The following is an 18,759-nucleotide window of genomic DNA, read 5'->3' on the forward strand; positions in this document are numbered from 1 at the left end:
GATGGGATGGCCCAATAAGAAGAACAGTGCTCCGGGCATCTTCCAAGACTTCAATACTCATGAAGACCCAAGGATGGGTTCAGAGAGAGAGAGAGAGAGAAAGAGAGGGGTTAGGAACACAAGATTTTGAAGCAGACACAGAATTGAGGTATGTGACCTTCTCATGAGCGGAGTTAGCTGTCGTGCCATTTGAAGTGAGCAAAGGGATGGAGGGGGAGTATACACCAGTGACAGTGTTGATGAAGCACCACAAGGTTTTAGAGGAGGGAAACTAGTTTGAAAGTATATTCTTGAGATTGGACAACTGTTGTTGTCTGCATCTCCTGAGAGTAGACACACACTTGTTGCGGGCTTTGTGGAATGATCTGAGGTTGCCTTCGGTCAGATTTGTCTTCCAGGAAAAGAAGGCAAGTTGTTTGAACGCAACTGCCTGAACACAGTGATCTGTGTACCAGGGATGAGAGGTTCGGTATGATCTTGGGCGCAGAGATAGGGGTGGGGAGGTACAGGTGGGGTAAATACCATGGGGCCCAGATCTAATAGGGGCCAATAATTATTCCTTCAATTTTCTTTATTTCATCTAATATTGGTTTGTGACGATGAAACACTGAGCCAACCTTATTTTATATCTCCCTCCAAGCCACTCAGGACTATTCCCTGGCATGGGCAGTGACACCCTCCCTTGTAAAACAAATTACTGTGGGAACAATTTACATATCTAGATGGTATTCATAGAATACGTACCCCACACGATCTTGAAAAGGACTTGGTGCAAGCCAACTCCTTTGTTTCTTTGAGGTTTTTTTTTCTTTCATCCAATATGTCTGCCAGATTACGTGACCAATGACATCAAATCTTAATCAAACATATTTCCCATGGGTAGTTGATCAATTAGTTAAATTTTGCATTGATCGGTTAAGTGGTTTCTCAGACGAAGATTTTCCCTTACATACAATATGGCTGCCAGACCACGTAACGCATGATGGTCATTTTAATGAAAAATCCTGTTCATTATTTCAAAGTCAATCGGATGAAAATTGAGGATTTTAGAAATCTATCTGAAGTTGTTGACCTTTTGGTCGATTATGTTGATCTCAAAAATAATTGGTGCTTGAATTCAGTGACCTCAAACATAAATCCTCTTTTTAAATTTCAAGTCAATTGGATGAAAACTGAGGATTTCAGAAATCTCTCCTAAGTTGTTGACCTTGGGCCGACGCTGATCTTTTGGTCTATGTTGACCTCAAAAATAATTGGCCAGTTGAATTCAGTGACCTCAAATATAAATCCTCTTTTTAAATTTCAAGTCAATGGGATGAAAACTGAGGATTTTTGAAAAATGGCTGATGTTGACCTCAAAAGAGTAACCATCCATCCATCCATCCATCCATCCATTGGGACGATACTCTGTACAGAGCGTTGGTACTGCCTAAGCAGTCTCCTTGGCTATTGGACACAATCCTGGACACATCGCCACTCTGACACAGGATACCAGCATGCTGGCACTCATTTTGCCAACCTCAGGATGAACAGGCAGTCAACCCCACCTGGTATTAATTTAACAGCCGAGTGGGGTTTGGAACTCAGGATCCTAGGATCTTAAGCACATCACCCTAACCATTAAGCCAACACCAGGCATAAAAGAGTGACCGCTATACCACGTGGTCATATAATATGTGGAAAAGTTTGAATTTCCTCCGTTGAATGGTTTTCCATGTACACTGTTAACAAAATGCAGATACGTACGACGATGTATGGCGAACGCTTCACCCTTCTCGAGCTCAGAGTGATAACAATCTCGGTGATGATGTCATGACTGATGACGTAAATGAACGCAGGATCGTTGGCCACCCCCTCCCCAATCCGGATGAAACGAATCTGCATGTAGGAATAAGTGAATAATATCCCAATATCGAGTTGTAGTGGTAGTAGTAGGTCCACTCTGGCTCTCGGTGGCTCTGGGCATGATAAGTGTGGACGAGATGATCAGAAGAGGATCAGGAGACTCGGATCACATATATGTTTGGAAAACTCGTCACTACCAAGTCCCAGAAATGGAGGACGCCCCATTTGGAGAAATCAGGGTGGGAATGTTCACTGATTGGGTGACTCCGAATTGGCAAAAAAAAAAAAAATACTCCAATCTGCTGTATTAATTAAATATGTTCGTTTGGGCGTGTGACGTCAACATCACAACGTGACGTGACGTGACGTGACGTGATGATCGCTCGAGGCGAAAATTACCTCAACTTCTGTCGTGATTCTTCCTCTTCACTGATTCTCAAGTGACTCGATGTGATAATAAGCTCCTCCTTGGACTCCGCCCCTTTTGTAAGAAGAAGAAGAAGAAGAATAATAAGAAGAAGTAGAAGAAGTAGAAGTGGATCATCAGAAAGGGGTGAAGGTACGGGGACGGTGGGTTGGTTACCTGGTTGAGTGAATATCCGTGGATTTAGTCATTCTGTGTTGATGTCGATCAGACTCGTGTCCATCTGCGTGTCGGCGGACAAATCGAATAATAGGGTTTTTATATCAACTGCGACGGGAGTCGACGGAGGTTTGCAAAAAGTCGTGCGAATCGAAGTAAACCCGACGTTTCGGGCATGAACCCTTCATCGGGGGAAAAAAACACTTAAAATATCCGTTTATTTAATAATTCCCAATTGATCAATACCATCACTAATATGATATAATAACCCATATAATGTGAGACGTGATCAGAAACTTGTTTGGGCCACGAACTTACCGATCAACTCTATCTGATGTAAAACAACCCTCGTGTAACGACACCACGGTACTCGCACGTTTGGGTTAAACATATATATATATATATATATATATATATATATATATATATATATATATATATATATATATATATATATATATTATTTTATTTTAAAAAGTGTACATTGATGAATGTGCTGCGTGGTTTGATTTCCTGATTGTTGTTGTGAAACCAGAAAAGACTTTCTCCGCGAACGAGTCATTTCCCGAAAGTTTATTCAAACTTTTTTTTTAAAACTTGGGGACGCGAGCTCCCCCTGGAGCTGGAAACGCTGATCACTCCGCATGTTACGTTTCAAACTTGAACTTCCTAATGATGATCACTGTTGGATTCCGATAGCGAGACTAACATCGTGTCTTTCAAAAAGAGCAGGTCATTGTGTGTCAGTTCTCCATGTGTCCTTTTAGAAATTGTTTTTATTTTTATTTTTAGTTATTTCGTACATCACATCATTGGCTGAGAGCGTGGCTGTGTTGCTGATGTGTTGCCGTCTCGTGCCGGCGATGGCTCGCCTACTCTTCACAAAGGACGCTGTGGGATCTTTATCGTCCACCAACAAATGTCGGCAGATGGGACGGCCGTTTAACGTCCACCTGAGGGATGGTGCACACATTGATACCTGTGAAATCCAGGACGACAGTTCATAGCTGTATGGTTGACCCTTGAACGCTATAGGTGGTCGTTTCCCGCTTTTTGCACAGCTTACCCTTTTTATAGTGGAAACACCGCTTTTACAAAATAATGCGTCTCTTCCAAGTTTTACATGTTGTGACGAGGTTTCAGTCGGCTTTTGGGAGGTTTCCCTCGATGCTGAATGAAAAATCTTATTCCTGGGCCTCCCCCACTCCGTGGCACCACAAATCCTCTCAATCCGATATACCGCTTCTTTGTCTCTCGATGTTGGCAACTATGTCGCTGGGCCGAGATTCAAACTCAGACAAGATAAGTTGGAGGCAGGTGTGCATACCTCTGGGCCATCCTGCCAGGTCTTTTTTTTTTATAATTATAAATATTGACAAGCTGGGAAGTGACGATGGTTCGCGGGCATAATTGAACAATACCACGATAGGTACAATTGAGTTAGTGGAAGCTTTTGAGGAAGCCCTACCATAAAAACCTATCTCTTCCATCAAAATTAACCAAATCAAATCGGATTTTTTTTATATGTTGTACTTATGGACATTACGCACAGCTTCTAAGAAATGAAATTGCGAGAAAAAAAAGTTCAAGTGGGCGTGGCTCCGCCCACAAGGGACGTGGGATGCCCCTCATACAAAAAGACACAACTACACCATGATATCTAGCTTGTGTCCAAGTTTCATCAAGATCGCATCAAACGTCACGGAGCTATGCTTTGGAGAGAGTCACAAACAGACAGACAGACATACACAGACACAACGAAAATAATGGTCACTGCTGGCGCCCACGACCCAATTGAGACTTGCAGATATGCAGATACCCGTCTACGACGTGTATGGGGGACAGGACGGATCACAATACTCGGTTACAGTAGTTTCTTTGGATGTTTTGCGCCGCATTCAACAGCTCAGTTCATATTGGTGGCGTGTCTGGGTGCCCATGGTAGCGTTTGAAACCGGTCGCTTTAGATTATTGGCCTTGACACATAGTGCCGGATGAGTAACGTGAATGATTTGACATATTCATAGTTTCTGTATTACCTCCATCAACAGATTAACAACACTAGTACGTGCCCGTAAAAAAAAAGAAAAAAAAAAGAATAAATAAATATTCCAACCGCGAGCAAGAAACAACAACCACACAGGCCGTTTCTTCGCTCTCGCGTGCCCGTACGTGCGTGGCCCGGAAGTTCGCATATCACAGTTACGATGATTCGTAATTTAGGTTTTAATGGCCAATTATTCAATTAGCGCCAACGTATTTTACCTTTTCGCAATGTCGTGGCAATGAAAAACAAAAAGAGAAGAGAAGAGAGAGAGAAAAAAATACTTCCTGGTTCGGAGCATACCAGCACTCTGATGTTACCAAAATTTATGCACCGTCTAATATGAAAACGATCATAACTTGGGGCATTGTGTTTATCTATAAATGCGCATAAGAAATCGAGAAATTATTAGAACACACGAAGTCATCATTATCCGGAAGCCCGTACGTTGTAACCCGTAATGGGGAACGCGGCTGAGCTTCGCTTCTCCAGCGGTCACACCCACACAACAACGTGTCTTGTCATTGGTTTGGTAAATAAATGGCCATAACTTGGGAAGCACTTGTCCGATTAATATCAAACCTGGAAAAGGCACATACTCAGGGCCCCAGCAATATATCTAGCAAGTTTTAATTAGATCGGACCAGTGGTTGTCGAGAAACAGCAGTCACAGAGACAGACAGACAGACACACACACAGACACACACACACACACACACACACACACACACACACACACACACACACACACACACACACACACACACACACACACACACACACACACACACACACACACACACAGATTGCTGGAATTATAGATAGATGGTAGGATAAAAGGCATAAATGCTGAGTTGAACAAACGTCCTGAACTCATGGACTTGGTTAAGTAAAGCACGTCGTCTGGGACCCGGCCATTGGTTTTCCGCCGAACGCTGCTGATTGTGACATCATCGATTCCCCCTTTAAAAATTCTATCTACCTTCGATTTTTTGAATCTGCTATCACCTGTGAAAATACATGGAACACATAATACGAAGATTTCGGAAGTATGAACAGAATATGTTCGGAGAAAAGTGTGTTAGAAGTTCCAGGCTTACTCCCATTATATTATGATGGAGGATTATGACACAGGAGTGACTGTAACACAGTGATGGAGCAAAGGGAGGAGGGAGTGGGGAAGCAATGAACACAGGCAACATTCTTCGGGACATACAGATGAGACAAGAGAACCGAGTAGGCTGAATAGACAAGGGGTATGAAAGCATACACGGACAGGTGACACGCACAGTCAATGTGAAAAAAAGAGTGGAGGTCGGTGGGCAGGAGAGAAGATTTGATGGGAATAGAAAAGGTCGATAATAGGAATTGGAAGAGTGGATGGAGAGAGATGGCAATGGCTCGCTGTTTTATAGGAGCAGAGGTAAGACCATAACTGGATAGACACAGTTGAGAGAAGAGGGGGCCAAAGAGTGCAGGTGAGACGTTAGCCTGGATTTGAGGAGGGTAATGTCAAAAAGTGAAATATTTGGTTTCCCTTTTTATACTTTTTGGTTTAATTGAGGAGGTTCCGTTGTAAAATGGTTATCGTAATTAGTATGATGACTCTGATGTGTTATACCCTCACAATATAGTTTTGAACTTGACAAAACTAAATAGTGAAAGTTGGCAGAGAAATCAATCTGGAGGCTTGTCAGCATGGGACAACATGACTTCACTTCCCCAAAGGAGGAGGAAGGGACAAAAAGAAGCAATGCCAGGAAAGGAGTGGGTGGGTAACTGGCCAGACATGAGGAGGTCGTCTGCTTGGTAGAGGGTGCATGAAGGGCACTGCGGTGAACCAGCCGGTCACTCTCGGTCTTTTTTTGTTTCTTTCACCATTGAGGCTCATGAAAGAGCAAGGTCGATCTGACAGTGGGAGAAGCATCAAGGGAATTAATAAACAGGATAAGAGGAATGGAAGGAGGGGAGGAAACATTGAAACTAGCAAGTTAGATGGTGGAGTTAGGATATGTTAATGGGAGATATGGTGGTACACCAAGATGACAAGACATGGTGGTCCACTGTTTGCTTGAAGCCCTGGAGGAAAGAGTGAGATAGAACAGCCGCTGCAAGGTACGGTAGTTCCATAGATGTGAGAAGTGAGGTATAAGAGTTGAGGTGTGTAGTCAGCATGGATTTTTGAAGTTTAACGAGAAGGGAGTTACTGGAAGAATGTGTGCATCCTGGAGTAGATAAGGAGGGGGGGGGGGTTCAGAGGAATGAGCATAGGGAGCAAAAGGTCTTACTCTCAAAGGACTGGACGAAGGTGGACTGAGAAGGAAGCACGGCGGATGGTGACTGTGAATAAGCAACAGATTCATGCTGCAACACCAGCTTGGCCAGGTAGGGAACTTTGGAGCTACTCTCGCCCTCCAATGACCGGTGTGGTACTATCCAGCCTTTCAGATAATTGTTCACAATGGAGAGTGTCACGCAACCCATTCTTGCTTAGAAACTGAACCAAGCCGTGAAACGGTGGATGCCTCGAAGGAAAGTGGGCCGTGGCGACGTCATTACCTCCACGGTGGCTTTAGGCTGATGACTTGGGCCTATCTGAGTGGAGCACGAACCATGCCTCCTTCGCTTACTGGGACATTTCCACAAGGTAGATGGAGCACCTTCAGAATTTGAGGCAGTGGTTCACCATCTCCAAGGCTGGTGTACGATGGTTTGAGTCGATAATTTTTTCGAGGTTCACTTTAGGGTTTTTTTTTCTTTCTTTCTATTATGTGAATGAGTGGGGCCCAGAAAAGCTTGTAAAGGAAAATAGCTGAGAGGACATGTGGCAAAACCAGAAATTAGATGATTATCAACTCCTCACCTACCTACCTAAAGCATGGTGTTGGATTAATGGTAAAGGTGACTGGTTTAAGATAGTAGGGTCCTGAGTTTTAGCCCCTGTCTCTGCCATTAAAATAACACCGGGTGGGTTGACTCAGCCTGTCATACTTTCAAGGTCAGAAAAATGAGTACCGGCTTACTCGGAAGAATGAGCCATTCAAGTATCCTGCGTCGGAGTAGTGACCCGTCCAGGATTATGCCTAGCCAAGGAAAACTGCCTTGGCAGCTCGATGCGTCTGAAGAAGCGAAAGCATTAGTTCTTCTTCTTCTTCTTCTTTATCTCTCTACCTGTGTGTTGCGGGAGAAGGCCTCTCAGATACCTGTTTAGTTACTCCATTTTGCCTTAAGGCCTTGGAACCTACCATTTTCCAGGGTGCAAAGTGTGAGATCTTGTGACACCGGGCCACGGAGGACATCCGTACCCCCACGACGCTGCTGCTGAAAAAAAATTGTACCCTTTTAGTAGCTGGAAACAACTGAGGAATGCTGGAATGGCATCATTGGAAAACAATTGTGTCTGCAAATACCAATCCTGAGGAATGTAGGACACCTAACTTTCCACAGTTAATATTCGAGCTAACAGCTTGTCTTGTATGAAATGGTTCGTGAAACGATTCAATCGGGATTCAGAATGAACATTTGAGAGGGGGTTTAGTTGAGTCCAGTTGGTCAATCATTGGCCGAGAAGAAGCGACCGAGTCGATCTAGTGACATTGATGATGATAATTTCCCGTTATCTGAACTTTTTTCTTTTTTTTCATCCTGTGCAGGTCCCATCTCTTCAAGATCTTCAAGCCTGGCTTTGAGAAAATGGCTACTTTGCATGTGCAGGTTGATCAACTGACATGCACCGTGTGCATGGAGCTGTTCACGGAGCCTGTGACGTTGGGTTGTGGCCACTCGTTTTGTCATGAATGTGTGAAGAAATACTGGAAGAGCAGAAGACGAATTGACGCGTTCATTTGTCCCAACTGTCGTGAGGTTTATCCACAAAAACCAAAGCTCAAGAAGAGCGTGATTCTCGCCACGCTGGTGGAAGAAGTGAATTTGGCAAAGGAGATCAAGGGGCTGAGCTGCACAAAGCACGGAAAGGTGCTCAAACTCTATTGCAAATTCGATAAGAGCTTGATGTGCATGAAGTGCATGGCCGGAGATAATCAGGAACACGATGTCGTTCCAGTGGAGGTTGCCCATGCTCAGCTCAAGGTAACATGTCTCCTTAAACACTGTCCAGCACATTAAATGATGGAAAACATTCACAGATTGTTGTTTTTTTTTTGGAAGTGGTGACTTTGTCAAATACCAGCTGATTTGACTGTACGACGCCGGACAAAATTAAATAATATAAATGAACTGGTAGTGATGTTTTATATGAAGACGTTTTAACTGATGGATGTGTGATAACGCCATGCTTGATGAGCTTTGGCCACTCAATACAAATTTGTCCAGAAATGAATGATGTTGAAAAAACAAAGGTCAACTTCAAACAGCCATTTTTCCGTGTAGATTCCAGGAATTTATAGGTGTTGTTAGATTTGTGGGGAAGGAGGGAGGGCGAGTTATTAGAACGAAGGCGTCGACCCCTGTGAGTGAATTGGGTACTTGTAGACATTTTTCTGCATGTAGTAAGTACATGTGGTTAGGGTGAAGTTGCGTGATGTGGCCCAGCTGGGTGGATGGGTCGAGCTATTGTAGTCTAGTCTGGTTAATAACATCTTGTCATCCGTTCCCTGTTTGTGGAACCAGGTAAGAGGTCAGCAGCCTAGTCAGGGCACTCCTTCCGGTGTTGGGCTGGCGAAACATGACAAATTCCAGTCACCATGCAGGGAGATCGTTCCGCTAACACGACAATTGATAAGACCAGTGCCAGTCATCGTTGTTTTATGGCTGTTGCGAGATCCCTAACCATTCCCCGAGCGCAGGAACTTGCGACGGCGTGGAGTCCGCTAGACGAGCTCGTTCCCTCGCCGAGAAAGAAGTACCCGTTTAGATTTTGTTGTGGGACGGAGCTCACCCTCCTGCTTTGTCCTCACCGGTGTAACTGCTCGTCGTTTTCACTCCTCCTGTCCTGCTGCTGCTTATACCTCTCATACATTGAGTCCTCATTCTTTAACACGGCCCTGAAATACTCCTTTGGCCTAGTTCCATGTGACTGCATGACCGTGTGTGTTGGTGCCCAATGGGATTTTTTGTTCAAGTATTGTTTGTTTAAATTGCGAAGCACCTACCCAGCTCGGTGTGTTTCATGCCAGGTTGTCCAAAGCACAGTCATTCGCAGAATAAAGCCAAGGCCACACCAACAGATTTCTTCCGACGCGACGCAACTCGACGGTCTTGTCATAGAAAAATCGATTGGTTTGGATAACCCGTCGTGTAAAATCTCATTCCATCATGTCACATCGGGCCTTATCGGACAGAATGAACATGGAAGATCTCAGTTGGTCAGAGTTGGTATTCGTCAGTTGGTATGGATGCCCTCATTATGCACCTAGACTACCATGCTCCTGCTGAGCCAATTGGAGAACAGCACTGCCTCATGCCTTCTTCCAGAACCAAGTAGCAAACTTCTAGACTGAAGAACATGAGGTTAAACTTATTCAGCTATTGAAGGAAAGACCTGCCTTTTATGATATTGTTGCGGATTCGCGCCCGCCGGCGTGCGAGCGGCCACGTAACTCGAATCGCGGCACGTCGCCCACCGGACGGACAATCCCGTCGTGACCCTCTCGGACTAACGCCGGGAACTAGTCACGGGTGGGCCTTTCGGCCTCACCACGATCGAGCCAATCGGCCCCCCACGTGGGATAGGGTTGCTCGCCAAATTCGACCTACCTAAGTACCCACACGGAGGGTAGACCGGGCGATCGCACCTCGCCGCAGGTCGACTTCGGACACGGGCCACTTTAAGCGACCCGTTCCGTACTATCGGGATAACCGAGCGGTGTTATCGTCAACCTGGACGGTTCGATTAATTATCGGGCGTATTTAGCCCACGACCAACCCTGAAGTAAGATGGAGATTCAATAAAGCAAAAAACGAAGCGAAACGGGAAAACAGTTCAACATAAAGCACATTTATTTCGCGATGAACGGAAAGCACACATATACAATTACACCAAAAGCAAATGTAAAAGAAGAAGAAGAAACACACAGTAATACACAAAAAGCAAATGTAAAAGCAAAACACAATGCAGAGCTAACCGACTACCGAGCACACGGCAACACTTGTACAGTTTTACTTCACAGACGGCGCCGACAACACATACTCAAAGCAAAAGAAAAGGACCACCCTCAAGGATGATGGGGGCAGACGGGCCTGGGGCCGAGACCGCGTCGGGCCTACCCGTCTGATGATGAGCCGCAAAATGGCGGTGGCGCCCCGACTCCGCGGGCCTCGCGGACAGTGTCTGGAATGGGGTGGGAACGGGGCCCCCTTCTCGCACTATCTCAGCGCGGGGGGAAACAGGAGGGCGTTGTTGATGCTCGGGGGAAGGAGGATATCTCCCTGGCTCGGGTCCCGCGACGAGCGTCTCCACCACGACCTCGGTCGCGTCACCGGCCTCTCCTCTCCGCAGCTCCCCGACTCCGACACGAGCACCCCCTCGACTGCCTTCGCCGCCGCCACCTCTCCAACTCTCCACAGCTCCGTCCAACCGCCTTCTCCGACTCCTCTCTTGACTGGCTCTTCCCAACTCAACTCCGAACTGACCTGACTGACTCCTACTACTTCTTCCCAACTCAACTCCGAACTCCACTTGACTGACTACTACTGCTTCTTCTTCTTCCCAACTCAACTCCGAACTCCACTTGACTGACTACTACTGCTTCTTCTTCTTCCCAACTCAACTCCGAACTCCACTTGACTGACTACTACTGCTTCTTCTTCTTCCCAACTCAACTCCGAACTCCACTTGACTGACTACTACTACTTCTTCTTCTTCTTCTTCTTCTTCTTCTTCTTCTTCTTCTTCTTCTTCTTCTTCTTCTTCTTCTTCCCAACTCAACTCCGAACTCCACTTGACTGACTCAACTACGAGCGAACGCGGCCCTTTATAGCCCCCGGGGCCTCGCTCCTTCGCCTTCGACCCTTTACCTTCGACCCTTCACCTCTGGCTGGCTCCCCATTGGACCGAGGAAAAGTGGGCGTGAATGCTTTTTGATCCACGAATTTGCATATAGCGACCACACTCCGACGCACCTGGAGGCGGGGCCAAATCGCCCCACGCTCGCCGATAGGACGGAACAGAAGTGGGCGTGAGTCGTTTTTGATCCATTTTCTTCGGAAAGGCTGTGCCTCTGCACCCGCTGCTCGGTGCGCGCCCTGCACGAGTCCAGTATCGGTGCCCACAAGCGGCGCGGGAATGACGGTGATGCGATGGTTGCGAGGGCGAGTTGTGACGGTAAAGGTCGTGGCTGTTGTTGTGAAGCGGCGTTGCGGTTGGTGGTTGTTGTGTGATGGCTGTTGAGACGTGGTTGGTGGTGGTAGTAATGGCGGCTGGTCCAAAATAAAGATAGTAAAAGAAAAACGGCTATCTAGAAGGGTCGCAGCCCGCATTAATGACATTTATTCCCTCTAAACAACGGGTTTGGGCCGAACTACACATATACTTACAGAGATATCTCACCTAAGGGACCTGAATGGTGGTTTGCGAATTTCGTCAACCACAACAATATCATGTCCAAAGCTTATGGAAACCGTATTTCTAAAACTAAGGCCTTCTTGCCACTGATAAATCCACAGCTCTCCTTTATTACTCTGACGTCATTGCCTCCACCTGACTCGTAAAATCTCCAAAACTGGGAAATCATTCTTCCGATGAGATATTTTGCCTGTGCCATTTAGTTCTTATCCTGTTACTGTACTTTCGACACGTACTACAATGCTTTTGACGTATGCCAGAGGGGACCAATCATTGCTCTCCTTGGATAGGCCTGGTGTTGCCTTCGCGATTAATATGGTTAAGGTAGCTGGCTTATGGTCTTGGGGGTCTTCAGTTCGAGCCACTGTCATTCCGTTGAAATAACACCAGTTGTCATGCCGTTGATATACGCAAAACGAGTACAAGCTTACTGGTAACAGGGGCACCACATCAGCAGCATAGCTGCACTTACAGAAAATGATGCAACCGGCATCCACAGGTTGCATATGAAGCAATAACATTGTTCACCTTCTTGGTTTTCATGGCAGAACCCACGACGGACAGTCCCTTGGTGTCATTGGTGCGGCCTGGTGCATCATAGCCGCGGTGAGTTTTCACGATTCCCGACGATTATCCCACGACCATTGAGTTGCGTCGCGTTGGAAGAAATTGGTTGGTGTGGCCTCAGCTTTAATCTTGGGCGTGCTCAATCTGTACGCCAGCTATGGATGCAGCTACAGCCAAGTAGTTGATGGGGAGGAGGCTATCCACATGACAGTATATTCCAGCATTGTACTGTAGTCATGACAAGATAAAGTATAGAAGGTGTAGTATTCCAAGTGTGAAAGGCTGTTTCTTATCTCGGTGAAGAGGTTATTGCACCTACCCCTCCTCCACTCCTCAGCTCTCCCCCTTCCGAGAAAAAAAAAAACAGTCATTCCCCTGTCCATGAGCTTACCAATAATCCATAAGTGACCTTTGTGGAGCCTGACAATGAAAATGTATGAAATGACAGCCTTGTGTGGAAACTTTAAACAAAGTAAAAGCGTGAGGCCGGAATGAAGGATATTGAATTTTGATAAATCAGGATGTGTTTTTTTTTTTGGGGGGGGGGGGGACGACATTCTTTGAATTGTTTGTTTAATGAAAATATTAACAAGAAAAGGAGCAATCAGAGATTGAAGACCCTTGCCAGGACTTGTTTTGTGTGGTGTATTTTGGTGTGGTGTTTGTGTACTGGGGTGTTACATAATTAATAAGAGACATAACTTGAACTGGCACTTTATAACTACTGGCAGTGATGACCGGATACCAAGACGTCCCGCTTTGATTGGACACCTGACCCTGACGCATGACTTTTTTATATTACTATTTTTTTATTCAATTGAATTTAGAAAGGGATTAAAATAAATTCAATTCAAATATAATGGAAGACCAAATAGGTACAGTCCTGTATAGGAGTAATCAGAAGAAACTCAAACAAGGAAAAAGCAAAGATGGAGTCATCAGGAGGAACCTGGATAGGATTCACATTTCAGCCGATACTCCTCTACCCTCAAAGCCATCCAGGCACAGTTATGTGAGCCTTATTCAAAAAGAAAAAGAAAAAGAACCCATATAAAAAATTAAATAATTATGGCTGCCAAACCATGTGTCCAAGTTGAAATTTAAAACATGCATTCCCCATAACCACTAGATCATCATTTTGAAGTCTCACATCGATTGATTAAGTGGTTCCAGAGAAAACATTTAATATTTTTCTTCAATCCAATATGGCTGCCAAACCACGTGATCGATTAATGATTCCTTAAAGTTGTACACACATGCCTTGGAGAACATTTGTGTGAAGCTTCCCCTTGATTTGTCCAGCTGTTCTGGAGATTTTTTTAATAGGTTTTAGGGTAAATCCAATATGGCTGCCAAACCATGTGACCTATGTCATATGTGTGAAGCTTTTGTTCCTCATGGACAGGTGGACAAACGTGTAAAGTTTCGCCTCGATCTGTTCAGCCATTTCAGAGATTTTTGAAGGTTAAAAAAAAAATGGCTGCTGAATCACATGACCAATGACGTCATCCAAATAAATTTTGGTGCACCATTTTATCTCGAGATGACCCTCAAAAATTTTCATATTGATCAAATGTAGCGTTCAAACATGCAATTATGACGTCATAACGAAGGCACCTATGACATCAAAAAAAATCACACTTATTCCCCATGAGGAGTACTTGCTGTGCACCAGGTTTCAATTTTTTACTTGGTGCAGTTTCAGAGATAAACAGTGTTTAAAACATATCATGGGTGTACAAAGTTTTTCTGTTTTTCCAATATAGCTGCCACACCATGTGACATATTGTTGCAAATCTGGAAGCCATGAGCATACAACATTCAGGTCCTATAGCTCAGTGATTTCGATAAGTGAATGTGGATAGATAGCTCCCTTTCCCTCGTCTAATGGGTAAATAAATGTAAATGCACTGTGAGTTACTTTGATAGTCAGGGTTTTCTTTTATTTTACACCCCTCATAACTACGACAACGCCAGCATCACCTTCACCTCGCTCTGGCTGACGCCATCGCCTACGTGCGGAGCCCATGCAGAATACAGTTCCTCTGCTGTTTGGTGGGTGGAGACCACGCAGAATCATATTACTCTGCCTGTTTGGTGGACGGAGTTCAAGGAGGAGCGTTGTGGCAGCCCTCAACCAATCAGCGTGCTACCGGTGAGGTGACTGCCGCTCAGCCAATCAGATCCCATGACAGGAGGAAAGGGGTCCGCGTGATGTCACCACGCCCCCGGGCCAATCAATGGACTTGCCGCTCGTTTTGGCCAATGACACGGCGACGAGCAGTTCTGCGCGCCAAAACCGTCCAGTAAGGGAGAGCGGGAGTGGCAGAGGCGTCCCCCCCCCCCCCGGAGACAGGGTGAATAAGGGTGTGGTGCGTTCGGACTGAGATGGCCTCTTCCTCCTCCTCATGATCAAGAGCTTGAGAGACACCACCCCCCATGAGAGCCGTGGGGGTTGCGTGCCGTGTCTCTGCCGCTGGATTCGGCTCGCCTCTCGCTGGTGACCGGTTCGACTCAGCGCGAGGACCACACGAGGTGGACAGGTCCGAGGTAGAATCAGGTCTTCAGCTCGCCCTTTCCCTCCGAGCTGGAGACCTCAATAAAGACTACTTTGGGTCCGTTGTGTGTGTGTGTGTGTGTGTGTGTGTGTGTGTGTGTGTGTGTGTGTGTGTGTGTGTGTGTGTGTGTGTGTGTGTGTGTGTGTGTGTGTGTGTGTGTGTGTGTGTGTGTGTGTGTGGCGCCAGTCCGGTAAGTAATAAATTGTATAAGTGCCTTGCTGTACATACGTGCCTCTTATTATTCGGATAATAGACCGGGAGGCCGGGGCCCTGAGCTCAAACGAACGAGGTACTAATATCTGAGCACAGGGGGCATGAATGGAGTATAAAAAGACATATAGAAAGTTATTTCTGCTGGGTACCACCCTCTGCGTAAGGACCCTGGTGACCCTCCAAAGGGGTCCTCAAAATTCGCTAGATCAAACATTGGAAGTACCAGTTGGTATCGCTTCCATATGATGCATATGACCAACCTTACAACAAAACCACATGTGACAGACATGCCTACTACTGCAAAAGGCCCCCCAGAAGCCCCAACAAGGGCCCCCAAAAAAGGGGCTAGCTCAAACATTGGAGGTTCTAGATAAAACCAGTTTTAAAATCATGTACAGTATACATCCCACAGAGTGTAAAATGTCCATTACCAGACAAATTGTCAGCTGCATTGGCCTTACCAGAACTCCCAAAAGTAAGCCCTTGAGACCCTTGATACAACTGGTCTAGCTCAAACATTGGAGGTACTAGATAAAAGCAGGTTTAAATTCATATTGTTACGAATTCTGGCCCGCCCGGCATGCGAGCGGCCGCGTACCTCTAATGGCAGCCGTGTCGCCCACCGGACAGACAATTCAGTCGTGACCCTGCTTGGAACTACCGCCAGGAGCTAGTCACGGGTGGGGGTTTAACCTCACCATGACCGTGCCAATTGCCCACCCGCGCAGGATAGGGTTGCTCGCCAAATTCGACCTACCTAAGTACCTGCGCGAGTAGTCGACTGGGCAATCGTACCTCGCCGCAGGTCGGCCTAGGACACGAACCGCTTAAGCGGTCCGTTCCGTGCTACAGTGATAACCAAGCGGTGTTATCGCCGACCTCGATGGATGTGATTCTGTTTACCGGGCGTTCAAAACTCACTACTCATTCCACAATACAAGATGGCACTTTTACAAGGGAAATGGACGCAACGAACGGGATACGTTTCACACAAGGATATTTATTCATACAGCACATGTATTCATAAGCAAGGCAGTCATGCAATATACAAGCAGGAAATAGAAAACAAAAGCAATATGACCGACTATATGCAAGGATCAATTTACATGCACAGTTACTTACACAGTTTCTACTTGGCAGGACACGGCGCCACAGCATGCATGCAAAAACAAAGAAATGGCCACCCCCAAAGACGAGGGTGGCAGACAGGGTCCGCGGACCTTTATGGCACGGGACCTGGAGGACCGAACGGGTCCCGTGAGACCGAAGGGTCTTACCCGCACCCTCGTAGCGCGACGGTGGGCAGGTCGCGACGTCGACTCCCCACGGCCTTGCGTAGCCGCGCCTGACCTTGGGCCCCTGGCATGGTCAGCGAGCTCTCTCTGGCGTTGCTGCTGGTGCTTCCACGACCCACGACCAAACAAGCAAAAGACTGAAGGGCAGAAGGGGCTTCAGGACCAGAGAGAGAGAAGCCCAAAACGAAGAGTCCAAACGAAGGGAGGGAGAAGAGAAGCCCAAGGGGTGACCAGCGCCACAAGACCAAGAACAAACGAGCCAGCATGAACCGAGAAGAGACCCCCGAGCCTCGCGTCCGTTCGCCTTTTGTAAAGCGGGGCTCCGCCCTTTGCCCGGCCCCGTTTCTGGCTCCACCTCCCTTCTGGAAGCTTCCCAAAAAGGGGCGTGCCCTCTCGCTCTTCCCTCCCCGCGCCGTGCGGGGGACGAGGAAAGTCAGTTTTGGCTCGGGGCCAGGGAATTATTCCCCCAAAATCAGACCCCTCCTTTACATGACCTTTGACCCCCGCTTGGATCGCACCTCCCCCACACCAAGCGCGGGGAAGAACAGGCGGGAGAATCAGGTGGGAAGAAAACCCTACAGGCCTCACAAGTGCTTTTTGTTCTGCCATTCGGAAGCGGTTGTTGAGAGCAACGTTGGTGGTGGTGGTTCGGTTGTGTGGAGGTTTGTTGCAATGGTGGCTCAAAATAACAATAGATAAAGAAAAACCCTATCTCAAAGAGTCGCAGCCCGGTGAAACATGAAGAATTCCCTTTAACAACGGTGGGGACCGAGCTACACATAAACTTAGCGTCATAACTGATCTCAGGACCCTTTATGGTGTATTGCGAATTTCTACAGCCGTAACTATATATACATCCCACAGAGTGTAAAATGTCCATTACCAGACAAATTGTCTGCTGCATTGGCCCTACCAGAACCCCCAAAAGTGAGCTCTCAAAAGGGCAAAACATTAGAGTAGACCAAAAATACACAACTGGCATAATTTTGCATATTATGCCGGCACACCATTACCAGAGGAAACATTTACGTTTAACAATTTAACAAAAGAACTACAAAATACTAATAAGCCTACTGGTATCACACGATGAACCAGTGAAATGAATGAATGACCGTTTTTACAGCCATTTTTCCCTGCTGTGCAGGGGTTTGGCTTTTTTGTGAGGCAATGTTTTATGGCCGGATGCCCTTTCTGACGCCAACCCTGGTCGCCTCTTACGACACACAGGGATATGGTACACCTATTCTAACCGGGGCATACACCGGGACCAGTACACTGACACTCATTTCGCCGACCTCGGAAGGATGACAGGCTGAGTCAACCCCCTGGTGTTAATTCAGCAGCCAACAGGGCTTGAACTCAGGACACTGGGATCCCAAGCCGCCACCCTAACCACTCAGCCAACACCAGGCTTACACGATGAACCAGTAAACTCGGAAAAACTACAGGCTCATATTGTACTGAAACACTCGGAAAAAAACGAAGACATAAATAGTTCTAATGTTTCCTAACGTCTCTGAACTCGGAAATCTTTGGAAGTAATAACAGTTCTAATATTCCCTGACCTCTCCTAATATAACATCTCCTGTTCGGAGAAGTTAGGAAACATTAGAACTATTTATGTCTTCGTATATTTCCGAGTGTTTCAGTACAATATGAGCCTGTAGTTTTTCCGAGTTTACTGGTTCATAGTGCGATACCAGTAGGCTTATTAGTATTTTGTATATTATGTTATTAGTATTTTTTATATTATAAAGTGCAAAATTATGCCAATTGTGTATTTTTGGTCTCCTCTAATGTTTTGCCCTTTTTAGAGCTCACTTTTGGGGGTTCTGGTAGGGCCAATGCAGCAGACAATTTGTCTGGGAAAGGACATTTTGCACTCTGTGGGATGTATATATGAATTTAAACCTGGTTTCATCTAGTACCTCCAATGTTTGAGCTAGCCCCTTTTTTGGGGGTCCTTGTTTGGGCTTCTAGGGGGCCTTTTGCAGTAGTAGGCATGTCTGTCACATGTGGTTTTGTTGTAAGGTTGATCATATGCATCATATGGAAGTGATACCAACTGGTACTTCCAATGGTTGATCGAGCCAATTTTAAGGACCCCTTTGGAGGGTCACCAGGGTCCTTAC

The 18,759-nt window shown here is 46.2% G+C and overlaps 1 protein-coding gene across 1 annotated transcript in view; it reads left to right on the top strand.

The window, feature by feature from the left end:
* The window catches only part of LOC147033264 (uncharacterized), a 130,044-nt gene that overhangs the window by 55,633 nt on the left and 55,652 nt on the right, over nt 1–18,759 (top strand). Inside the window, exon 11 of the mRNA XM_085851360.1 lies at nt 8,126–8,561. Within this exon, the coding sequence (XP_085707486.1) occupies nt 8,126–8,561 (436 nt within the window). The remainder of the gene's footprint in view (nt 1–8,125; nt 8,562–18,759) is intronic.

Source organism: Eptatretus burgeri, chromosome 2 (assembly GCF_056783735.1).
Source record: "Eptatretus burgeri isolate ZD-2024b chromosome 2, Ebu_testis_v1, whole genome shotgun sequence".
Lineage (NCBI taxonomy): Eukaryota > Metazoa > Chordata > Myxini > Myxiniformes > Myxinidae > Eptatretus > Eptatretus burgeri.